At 41.3% G+C, this 12,760-nt stretch overlaps 1 protein-coding gene across 4 annotated transcripts in view; it reads right to left on the reverse strand.

Moving 5' to 3' along the window:
- Positions 1–1,576: 1,576 nt before the first annotated feature.
- Positions 1,577–12,760, reverse strand: part of LOC147106053 (ankyrin repeat and SOCS box protein 15-like) — a 30,133-nt gene continuing 18,949 nt past the window's right edge. For all 4 annotated transcript variants that reach the window (XM_086008770.1, XM_086008772.1, XM_086008771.1 and 1 more), the window contains 3 exons: positions 10,274–10,817; positions 8,242–8,395; positions 1,577–3,357 (listed from right to left, as the gene is read on the reverse strand). In XM_086008770.1, the coding sequence (XP_085864896.1) occupies positions 3,182–3,357; positions 8,242–8,395; positions 10,274–10,817 (874 nt within the window). In that variant the 3' untranslated portion in view covers positions 1,577–3,181. The remainder of the gene's footprint in view (positions 3,358–8,241; positions 8,396–10,273; positions 10,818–12,760) is intronic.

Below are 12,760 nucleotides of genomic sequence, written 5' to 3' on the forward strand. Positions count from 1 at the left end.
AATCTCTTGAATGACTCACTTCACAGGTTTGTTTCTTAACATCCCTCCCTCCTCCCCTCCTTCCCACCACCAGAACAAAAGAACTCAGTAGAGTTTAAATCAGAGAAGCACAGGACATGTGTTATTGTCGTGAGCCTGTGCCAGAGTCCTGGACAGTTACAATGAGCCCCTGTGTTTCTCACCTGTCGTCAAGAGCTGTAAAAGCACAACAAGCACATGCTGTCATTTTAGATGTGAATTTGCAGGGCCTTGTAACATTGCTGTTAGTAAAGTGAAACACTCATTTAACAGAATGTCAACAGAAAAATTTAAAGCCAATCTATAGTGTAATAGATTTGAAATATTTAATTGCCATCTATTGAATGACATTCATACAGGGAGGGTATAAAATTATAGAAACAGCTTCTTAACAGCCTCAGCTGTTTCTATAGTCATAAAGTAACGTGTTTGGAGTAATCCACCATGCAAGGTAAGCGGAAAAATCATTAGGGGCCTTCAAAGTATAATTAGGTTCGATGATGACAGGACAGCTGGAAGATTTGAAGATATAATAAATGATTGTTTCCTTACGCAACATTTTAGTGAGGAAAGAAGGAGTAATTGGACACTAGATGTAATTTTTGAGTGATACCGATGCAGCGTTGGACCGTCATGTGGGGGAACACCTTGGTAACAGTGAGCACAATATTATTGGATTCAATTTGATCAGCCAAACCAAAGCTGCTGAAAATTTAATGCAAGTACCAGACTTCACGAGGGTTAGATTTGCAAAGATGGGAGATAACATGAACAGGTTGATTGGGCAGCGCTATTAGATAGGGACAGAACCAACACAGAAGAAAAATGGAATGCCTATCGAAACTCTCCGAATGCAAAAGGAAGCTATGTATGTGTGTGTATATTGGTGGAATGGCATTTCTGCCAAACTTCTGTCAAAGTTACGGCGTTGGAGTGGGAGAAGTCCAGAGGAAATTCACCCCCTTTGGTACTGCGCCAACTCCATGATGGGATAGGCTGACTTGCACGGAATACTGATTTCAAAATGGTGGTCCTAGCAATGTCAGGAAGACAATTGAACAATAAGATGTATTTCTTAAAAGAACAATTATATCAAACACAAATCCCACCTTGAGAATCCCATTGTGTTGTTCACACATGGCGTCATGACGATGTGCAATGAGTGTCAGAAATTGTGCGCTGTAAATCACTTCCCCTTCCAGAAAAAAGCAGGAATTGTCCTTTACTGCTCAATATGGGCAATCCACCCTCAAACCAGAAAGGCACAGCATATTTTAAAAGTCTAGGCACTTTTTGTTAAGTGCTTATCTTCTGTCATATTTAGAAAGATTTTTTTTAATGGGCTTGTTTGCAATCTGTCTGTTTTTAATGACAATCCGTAGAAATCCTGATCCAGGCATAAACGGACCTGGCAAGTTAGTTATTGATTGAAATGTCCTGTGTTCAGAAGGAAAGTGGGCACAACAACACAGGCACATCAACACATCAGCTTATTTGCTGTTAGAACTAACAATCCAGAAAAAAATTGGTGACTTGGAAAAATTCAAAAATAATAATCTTTTAGCATAAAATAAATCATTTATTTTTAAGAGATTTTCTACATATTCTTCTTGACTACAATCAAGAATAAAGAGGGAATTATACAGAAACATGGAGCAAGATTATAATTTACACTATTCTTTAAATAAATTAAAATATTTTTTAGGAAACAACAGTCTTTAATCCAGAAACATGTCTGCAGTGTTTAAAGGGACAAATCTTGACTTAAGCGTTCCATCAAACAATGTGGGAGTCTGGTATATAAAATAAACTAATAGTTCCTGTTGACTATTAGTCTCTCAGCATGACGCAAATGGCAAAGTGAGGAGTGATTTGTTGGGACTATACTGCTATTAGGGGACTGTTGAATGAAGGAACTAAATGGACCACAAGATACAGTTTCAGCATGGCGTCCCAGTGAGAGTGACTGCACTGGTTGAGCACTTGGCTTCCCGACCAGCTCGAATTTTCATCCGTCCGTTGGGTGAGGTTCAGCTATTCTTGGCAAGAGGGGGAAGTCAGTCAAATGCCATCCTGCTGCCAGTATAGAAAGGGTGTAATCTTTCTACATCAATCAGTAAGAAATGGCATTCAAGCATGGGGAAATTTATTGACAACTGGTTCATCAATATCAGTTACTGAGTATCTTTAGGACCTTGTGGCTCGGTGTCAAATTTTTGTCTTAGAATGCTCCTGTGAAGCGCCTTGGGATGCTTTACTACGCTAAAGGTGCTATATAAATACAAATTGTTTTTGTTGTTGTTATACTATTGTTACCATTCTCACACCAATATCAGTATAGAGTGACATGGGGGGGGGGGGGTTGGCAGACCGGAGTTATATTTCACACTCCCATGTCACTCTCTAGCCAGTTCCATATGATTGTAAACTGACCCTCATCACTTTGACTTTTGATCATTATCCTGCCGTAAAAAGTGCTTGTGTTAAATAGCCTGCTGATAATCACTATCAAAGCTCACACACTTAGAAAAGGTATCAGGGGGCTGCGGACTCCTATAGAACCACAGCATGAATAGTACTGCCTTCTGTAATGAAGGGGAGAAAACTGGAAGAGGAATAGAAATGGAGGGGTCAAATACACTAGAAGATACAATTTCTGTACTTGAGCTGCTGCACACAAAGCTAACTTTGAAAACTGTATCAAAATATAAAAACATGCACCAAAACCTTTCACCAAATGAATGGGATTGTGTATGGCAGAGTCATGTTTATTAGTGAAGCTTCAAGTAGAAGCTATGATATCTGGTTATCATTTAATGATGCAAAAATACTGGTGTAGGTTTTTTCTGTTGGACATGCATGAGTTAGCATTTAAAAAAGACTTTTGGTGTGGTCAGGTTTGCATTTGGAAAACCCTTGTGTGATTTGCAAATACTGTAATTGCAAAGCAGTTCAACCAGAAGCCCTTCAACACATAAAGCTGTGGAGATGCCATTTGTTGTACTAACTGCTGGCTTATTCCGCAAGATGATGGTTCATGTGTTACTGCAGTTGGTAATCCAATGGTTTTATGACAAATTATTTTCTTAAATTTAACAATGAATATGACCCTCAGCTCTGTACAATAACGGCACCAACACACAAATGATTACAGTTCACGTTACTAATGCAGTGAGCCAAGACCTCTTCCATATAGGTCATATTCTTTATACAAGATGTAGTCCTTCAGTATTGGAGGGAGAGGAAGCAATGCTAAACCTGCAGGGTTTTGTAGTTGTCTTTGCCCCACGCGTTTACGTATCATCAGTCGGCACAAATGCTTCAAACAACGAGGGTTTTCTGCAAGAAAATCAAAGTTTTTTTCAATTTTATTTGTCCAATGAGTGAACTTTAACCAAACCTCCATTACTTTGAATACTTAATGTAGAAAAAGTGCCACCGAGACGCCAAAAACACATCAGAATCTGAGAGAGCAGATTTGCACTCAGCTTTGCCTTGTAAGGTAGCATAATGTTCTTTGCATATCTTTGAAAGCAAATTCAGGAGCAAGTATTTAATTTTATTTTAGTATTTAATTCTTTGGTTTGTTAAAGCAGGCCACACTGGCATTACAAGTTAAAAATATAATTTAAAATTCCCTTAAAAAAGAGCCAGGGCTTTTTTGATGGCTTTAAGCAGTAAAAGAAGGAGTTAGATATATTTCTTAAGGCTAAAGGGATCAAGGGATATGAGGAGAAAGCAAGGACTGAATTTGGATGATCAGCCATGATCTCATTAAATGGCGGAACAGGCTCGAGGGGCCGAAAGGCCTACTCCTGCTCCTATCTTCTATGTTTCTATGTAAAAGCCTGTGTAACACTGGTCCTATACAGGTATTAAATTCCTGCTGCATGTTGAGTTTGTTGGTCTTAGCAATGTCAAAGCTAGGGCTGCTATGTAAGTCCTCAATGCCCCTGGTAGGGGAGGGGGAAAGTCAGCCAGGGGTTCTGTTCCTACACGATGTCCAGTTAGATAATGTAGGTGTGTGGATATTGGTTGAGGATAGGAATGGATGATCTGTAATGCACTTCACCGTTGAACAACCTGCATATACTCATTGTCTAAGCTCATGTGTGAAGAATGAGTACCTGGGCAAGGTACCAGAGAGCTGCCATTACCCACCGAATCATATCCAGTGCCTTCAGGGAGGTGGTAGGGGGGAAATATTCTGGCCATCAGTACCTTGTTGCAAAGAGTGATTAATTTGAACTCTTTTTGAACAGTTTTATTTAAACATTGAGTGCTGATTATACCAATAGAAATAACATAAAATTACACAGAAACTACAACAGGGAAACAGGCTGTTTGGCCCAACCAGTCCACGTCAGCTGTAGTCCTAATCCCACGTGCCCACCCTGTTACCATATCCCGTTATCCCCTTTCCTTCAACCAATCTAACCTATTCTTAAATGTTGACATGGTCTCTGTTTCAGTCATTAACTCTGGTAGTGAATTCCACAGCCTCACACTATCTGTATAAAAAGTGTGTTTCTCCAGCTTTCAGTCCTAGATCCTTACATTTAATCTTAAATCTATGTCCCCTTGTTCTAGACCCCTCAACTACTGTAAAAGTATCCTGGAAGAGTTAATGACCCCAATAGTGTGAGTGAGCTGAAATAACACCTGCAGAGAGCATCATGAGCCTGAGGTTTGTTACAACTCTAAGTGTGCGTTCAGCCCCTTCGCAGGGATCCGCTGAGCTCGATTCCCAAATGATAATTGGGCCGTATATTCCGATCCCTACGGGTGTGTACGCGCTGTGTTTCAGGCATGCAAAGTGCATGCGCTGAAAACCGGCATTTCCGATCTGTCAAAAATGCTCTTGACAGGTCGGGCGCCTGCCCTGGAGAAGGGCCTCTACGGGTGGAGAGTTCCGCTTTCTGGAGAACCTCCGCCCGCAGAAAACCCTTAGAAATGTTACGCCTGGTAAAAGCAGGCGTAAGACCTGCTTTTACCAGCATAAGAGTTGAAAAAAAGTTTAAATTTTTTTTTCACACATTATCATTTAAAAATACTTTAAAAAAGGTAAGTTTATTTTTAGCCCCGTAAAAAACTAATTATTTTTTCAAAAAATTAAATATTTGTTTAAAATATTTAATTTAGTGTAATTTCAACTCATTTTAAAAATGTGATTAAAAAATATTTATTTAATGTTTTACAGTGTTTTTGGGGTGATCGCCATTCATATATTTGACAGGTCTATCTGTCAAGTGTATGAAGGGAGATTCCCTTCTTTGATTGGCTCCCCATGGCCCACATGATCCCAGGGACACTTGCGAACCGCATGTGCCTCTGGGATATGTGGGCCCTGCACATTTCGAGTTGGAGAGGTCCAGGAGTGGAAGTGTATGCACCTCGGGAGCCCTCAGGTAAGTCCGTAGATTTTTTCCAGATCGGAGGCCTCCGCACGCAGGAAGCCTCAGATCGGAAAATACGGGCCATTATTAGGCACTTACTATTTCAATAAAAAATATTCAAAATGGGGTGATTTTGAAAAGAAGGTTGAATGAAGTGATGCTGCCTGGCCCGCTGAGTATTTCCAGCATTTTCTGTTAATATCTCAGATTTCCAACATCCTCAGTATTTTGCCTTTTGAATGAAGTGACTTCAGTCTTACACTCCTCAGTTTAGTAACCATTCTGCCAGCATCTATGCTGGAAAAACTCCAGGTCTTTCAAAGAGCACTAGTTTTACAGCCAGCTCATTCTTTTTCCATCTGGTAAAATATTCTATTTCTTGAATGGAAAGTTACACTGATATTTTCATTGTCCTGCATCAAACAGTTATTTCAAGATCAGAAAAAGGAAAAGAAACAGGCATTACTATGACAGCATAGATTGTGGGGATGCAGGAAAAAATATTTTCTATTTAATATGTTGATAGACTTGTCAATAACCAGGGGGCATAGTTTCAAGGTAAGGGGCAGACAGACATTGTGGGGCCATTTAAGGTTGGCCATCTACACCAGTTACCTTTCAATGTTACAGATAATGGAATAAGTTTGCTGCCAGTGAGCAAAGCTATACGCAGACATTTAAATATACATATGCCAAGCTCTGCTTTATCCAATTGGAGAGTGGTGAGACCAGGCAGCATAACTTGAGCTGCCAGCTTGCATTCTATGCAGAAATCCTCCAGTTTAATTCTTCTGGAGGCTAGAGGGAGTGCATCAGATCCCAGCTTTGCTATCAAAGGGATTTGGCCATGCAGACAATCCTGAAGATAGGCTGCTGTTTAAAGTTACTGCTAAGACAGGCTGGTCTAGAAGCCCAGAAAATAGAACTATTCCGCAATCAGCTCACAGCTATACTGCTCCATGATTAGGCAACAGGAGGAGACAGCACCAGTGCTGCTAGCTTGCTTTCTCTTGCTCTTTATTTTCCTCCCTACCAGCGCTACTTCCTCCAAATGTAAGAAGTCACACAACACCAGGTTATAGTCCAACAGTTTTATTTGAAATCACAAGCTTTCGGAGCGCTGCTCCTTCGTCAGGTGACTGAACACAATTGCAGCAACATCCTTTTACATACAAGTGACGGACAATATGAAAGATCATCCTGTGTGCAAAAAGATTTCTGCGTTTTCTATTATGTAACATTTGCCAAATGAATTGCATTTTTAATGCTTGCATGTTATACAGCAGAATCAAGGAACTATACAGCGCTCCAAAAGCTTGTGATTTCAAATAAAACTGTTGGACTATAACCTGGTGTTGTGTGACTTCTTACATTTGTCCACCCCAGTCCAACACCGGCATCTCCACACCATACTTCCTCCAAGATAGAGGAATCTGTCACGGGACAGGACTCCATCACACAGTCCAGACCATATCTGGCGAAACTCAATATCGCTCTGAGATAGCGATTTAATCATTGCTTTCCTGTCAATTTTGTTTCCTGTCCTTTCCTGTCTCCTTGCTGGTGTACAGTTCCGCATGTACTAGTCACCCTCTGGTACCTCACCCATGCAGCCACTAGTAATGGGTGAGCTTTGACAGTGAGTGCTGCTATTCACCATTTGTATGCTAATCTTCACACAGCATAATTTCAAGGCCAATTTCCTTTTGTGGGGTAAATCCACTGGCTCGCAGGAGAGTTAATTATTCTTGCCAAATGGCCTAATGTGTTAAGTGTTAAATCTACATAAAACTGTACAGATACAGTTTATAATTACCAAACAAATTTGCTTGCACTTTGTTTTTACTCTTTGTATTTCCAGCATTAAAAAAACAATCACAGTTAAGATGTTTCTCTCATTGAATTCAAAATATCCCTTTGGTTCTGTACATGTAACAAACCAGCGGCTGGTCAGAGGGAGGTGTCCTGGGAAAACACTGCAATCTCTATGGGTCTATCAAAACTTTTTTGTGATGGATTTATAATTTTATTATTGCTGTGATAAATCTGCAGTATTAATTTTAATCAATAGAAAAAACCCTATCCCTGACTCACCCTCACCCTGGAGAGGGCCTCCAATAAGAGAAGTAGTAAGACACAGGTTACCGTTGGTTCATAGGTGACTGAACACAATTGCAGCAGCATCCTTTTACACACAAGTGACGGACAATATGAAAGGTCATCCTGTGTGCAAAACAATTTCTGTGTTTTCTATTATGTAACATTTGCCAAATGAATTGCATTTTTAATGCTTGCATATTATACAGCAGACTCAAGGAACTATACAGATCCATAAGAACAGGGCTTATTCTCTCTGGGTGAACTCAGATTAAAGCCTGTAGCCTTGGTCTACTCTTTATTCTCACAGTAAAAAGATCCGGAGCCATCAAAGGTTTAAAAGTACTGCAATCCACCAAACCTGAGCAATACAGTCTTAAAGTAAAATGGGGAACTACAAATGCTCAAAGCCTGAACTAAAAGCTGAAAATGGGGAACTACAAATGCTCAAAGCCTGAACTAAAAGCTGAAAATGGGGAACTACAAATGCTAAAAGCCTGAACTAAAAGCTGAAAATGCCAGAAAACACAGTAGCTCAGTCAGCATCTGAAAGAGAAACGGTGAGTTACTGTTACTGCTTCAGGTGGGGACCTTTCATCAAAAATCAGCTCTGAAGAAGTGTGACCCGTTTTGTGTCCTTTTGCATGTTGTATTTCTCCAACACTTTCTGGTTTTCTCAGTCTGCACACTGCAGTGTCCTAGCACAGAAAGTGAATGAAAGTCGATTTACCCATGATGTCACGGATCTCAGGCCACTCCTTTTGCTGCTCAAGAGCAGGTTTTAATTTCACGCAGAAGGAGACGTAATCCACGTAATCTATCAGCACACGCACTACCCTGCCGACCAAATGACTCATCCAGCAAACGGTGATGAACTCGCAGAACTACAAACAAAATTAAAGAACAGTCACTTCGAGAGCACATTAATCAGACAAAAATTGACACCAAGCCAAAGATGGAGATATTAGGGCAGGTGACCAAAAGCTTGGTCAAAGTAGTAAGTTTTAAGGAGGGTCTTAAAGGAGGAGAGAGAGGTGGCGAGGGATAGGGAGGAAATTCCAGGGCTTAGGATCCAGACCACTAAAGGCACGGCCACCAATGTTGGGGCAAAGGGAATGGGGGATACACAAGAGGCCAGAGTTGGAGGAACGCAGTGTTCCCGGAAGGTTGTAGGGCTGAAGGAGGTTACAGAGATGGGGAGGGGCATAGCCATGGAGGGATTTGAATACAAGGATGAGAATCTTAAAATGGAGGCATTGGTGGGCCAGGAGCTAATGTAGGTTAGCGAGCGGAAGGTGGTGCAGGTTAGAATACAGGCAGCAGAGTTTTGGATGAGCTCCAGTTTATGAAGGAGGCCGGCCAGGAGAGCATTGGAATAATCAGATCTGGAGGTAACAAAAGCATCGATGAGGGTTTGGTTCAGCTTCAGAGAGTGGAGAGGGGATGGAATCGATAGCGATGGAATAAAGTTTTTGGCGGGGATGAAGCCAATGACTTCAGTCCAGGTTACAGTGCCCACTTCGAAAACAGGCAACAGCATAATATCTACATGAAAAAACAATACAAATCATAATGAAATTAGCACAGGCATAATCAGGGTCAGGCATGTCCTGAGGTGAGGAAGTGTCTGTTTAATAAAGGGACATATTTGGATCATATATTAAAGTGGTTTGTGACAACTGAATTTTCAATGCTTTTTTAGCAGTTTGTTTGTTTTTGGGGCATTCTAACCCTGAGTTTTGCCAGTGAGATTTATCGTTGCTACAATCAAAATTCTGGACATCTGAATTCCAGTTGGAATTCCGTGCGCTATTATTTGGAGGAAGAAGAAGATGAACGAAAGGAGGAAATGAGGCAGACTGACAACACGCATTCTTACCTGTGCAGCTGTAACTACATGACGAGGGACATCTACCTGAGAATATCGGAGGAAAACCACCTTCACAAATGCAGCTTCACCAGGGAAGCTGGCCAGCAGACAATCTCGGCCAGGCCAGCAGAACCCTGAAATTTTCTGTTTCTGGCTCTTTCCAAGCCACCAGGGGATATTAACATCAGTTAATCTGCAGTGCACAGATGCACTGTTGCCAGGACAAACAACTTCATCAGTTGTTAGCCCTAGCTCAGTGCTCACACTCTCACCCCCGAGTCAGAAGGTTGTGGATTCAAGCTCCTACTTCAGAGACTTGAGCACATAACCCAGAATGGCACTCCAGTGCAGTGCTGAGGGAGTGCTGCACTGTCGGAGGTGTCATCTTTCAGATAAGATGTTAAACGGAGACCCCGTCTGCCCTCTCAGGTGGACATAAAAGATCCCACAGCACTATTATAAGAGCAGGGGAGTTCTCCTGTTGCCCTGGCCAACTTTTATCCATAATCAACACCACTAAAATATTTTAATTGATCATTTATCTCATTGCTGTTTGTGGGACCTTGCTGTATGCAAATTGGCTGCTGTGTTTCCCTACATTACAACACTTCAAAAGTACTTCATTGGCTGTAAAGCACTTTGGGACATCCTGAGGTTATGAAAGGCGTTATATAAATGCATGTCCTTTTATATAGAACCTTATCACATCTCTTAGAGACGTCTCAAACACTTCACAGGTGCTTAATTACTTCGAAATCCAGTGACTGTTGTCATACAGGAGTGTCTGTAAATGTTCCGAGCATTGCAAAACCAATTCATTCTTAAAGGATTTGCTACCATTCCTTTTTCAAAGCTCTTACAATGCAATACGAACCAGGAGTGGGTCACTTACTGAGGTGATATAAGACTTTGGTTCAATCATAGGCCGGGGAAGAAATCGTCCAAAGCTGTCAGAGTGTATGCAGTCAAAACACATCGACACATTGTAGCCGTTATTGAGCAAGAGCCTCAGCATCATTTCGTCATTGACAGCGTACTGGATGACAGTGGGAAAGTGAGTGTCGTTAATCAGCATGAAGTAGCTGTTGACATTGGCACCATGGCGTAGAAGCAGACGCACCAGTTCGTGATTCCCTGCTCTTACTGCTACAAGGAGGCAGGACAGTGGATCTCTGTTTGGTAACGCACCTCCTTTCAGCAGGAGTTCGGTGCATGCAATATCATTATTAGACACGGCAATAAACAGAGCCGTTCTCCGTTTATCATCGTAGCTTTTGGCTATCTCTTCGTCTAAAAGTGCATTAACATCAAATCCACTTTCAATCAGTAATTCCAGGCACTGGGCCTTCCCACTGTCAGCAGCCGAATGGATTGGATTTATCCCACTTTTCTTTATTGCAGATTTCCGAGTGACTAGAATGAGAAGTTTCAAGGCCCTGCAGATAAAAATATGGCATCAAACACAAGTTTACAGATGAATTAGAAGCTGATCTTTGCACAAAGAATTCATGAATTAACCTTTTCATTATCAATGGAATTCCCTGATAACCGACTGCAAACGATGTCTCAATGATATAATTATCAATCTTTTCATGTAAACACCATTGTTCATCAATAATATGCATCTCACGAACAGTCCATGCCCCTCCAGCACCCACTGTTAGTGTAGACATTAGCCCAAAAACAAATAAAACCTCAGTCAAAGGGGACAGTAGATTTAATAAAAAATGGATACTATAGTGTAATATGAAGGTTATACTCTTAACTCAGAGATCAGGTGACAGATATAAACACTCAAGCTAGATCATCTGAATCCTCTTGATGAGATTACTGCCTTCTGATCCTGCTCAGGTATCCATTCGTTTTATATGAAAGGGTTGAGTTTTTTTTGCCCTATTTTCTTGTCTTTGCAATATGTACATCGCATGAAAAAGTGGGATGGTGTTATGGGTGTCTCCATGACTGACATTGATGAGCTGTGATTAAAGATTATTGAACCAACAGTGGTTGTCCCAGTCTCAAGTTTTCTTTCCTGTGTGACGCTTCACATAGTGGGATGAGCAAAGAGTTAATGACAGGTCTCGTAAGATCAATGGATTCAGGAGTCGGGGAGCCCACAACCTCCATTTCCTGACTCAAAACTCTTTCACTATTGTCAAATACTATGGGAGCATTTTTAACCAAACCCACCGGTCGGGAGACTGACGGGATCGAGTGGAATGCTGGTTTTATTCGTCGCCCGATTTCACTCTCTATTGAAGTCAATGGAGTAATATTGGGCGAGGTATAAAACCGGCGTCCAACCCAATCCCGTTGGCTTCATGCCCAGCGGGTAGGTTAAAATTACCCCCAGTGTGTCAGGAGAGAAGAATTCTAAACCTTTTGTTGCTCAATTTCCTTTGTAATGTTAAGCATATAATGTACTGTGTAATGTAGATATAAATTGGTGTATGTTACTGGTGGTTTTATTACTCAAAGGATTAGTGATCGATGTACATGCTGACCTCCACTCTGCTTGGTGGATGTCCTACTCTCTGAGGTCCTTGGCTGATGTCAGCTGACAGCATCCATTCTCAAGAAATAACAACAGAAAATGCTGGAAAAACTCAGCAAGTCAGGCAACATCCGTGGAGAGAAATTTGAGTTGACGTTTCGGGTTTGACCCTTCTTCAAAACTGGAGAGAAAAGGAACTAGATCGAAGGCAGGGCTTCGATCGGACAAAAGAATAAAAGAACCAAAAGAAGTAAAAGAGATTAGAAGCTAGACGAGATGGTAATAGGCTGTGATTAGGTGTAAAGTGTACTGGCAGGGCAAAAGATAGCTGCCAGGTGTGAGAGAGAAACAAAAGGAAAGGGGGGGGGGAAAGGAAAGGAGTGGAAAAATATAAGTTAAAATGAAATAGGGGCCGAGGTTATGATCTGAAATTGTTGAACTCGATATTGAGACCGGAAGGCTGCAGACTGCCTAATCGGAAGATGAGGTGCTGTTCCTCGAGTTTACGTTGAGCTTCTCGGCCCCTATTTCATTTTCACTTATATTTTTCCACTCCTTTCCTTTCCCCCCCCCCCCTTTCCTTTTGTTTCTCTCTCACACCTGGCAGCTATCTTTTGCCCTGCCAGTACACTTTACACCTAATCACAGCCTATTACCATCTCGTCTAGCTTCTAATCTCTTTTACTTCTTTTGGTTCTTTTATTCTTTTGTCCGATCGCAGCCCTGCCTTCGATCTAGTTCCTTTTCTCTCCAGTTTTGAAGAAGGGTCAAACCCGAAACGTCAACTCAAATTTCTCTCCACGGATGTTGCCTGACTTGCTGAGTTTTTCCAGCATTTTCTGTTGTTATTTCGGATTTCCAACATCTGCAGTATTTTGCTATCCA

The sequence above is a fragment of the Somniosus microcephalus genome, chromosome 16 (genome assembly GCF_052327205.1).
Source record: "Somniosus microcephalus isolate GS21.2 chromosome 16, FLI_Smic_1.0, whole genome shotgun sequence".
Lineage (NCBI taxonomy): Eukaryota > Metazoa > Chordata > Chondrichthyes > Squaliformes > Somniosidae > Somniosus > Somniosus microcephalus.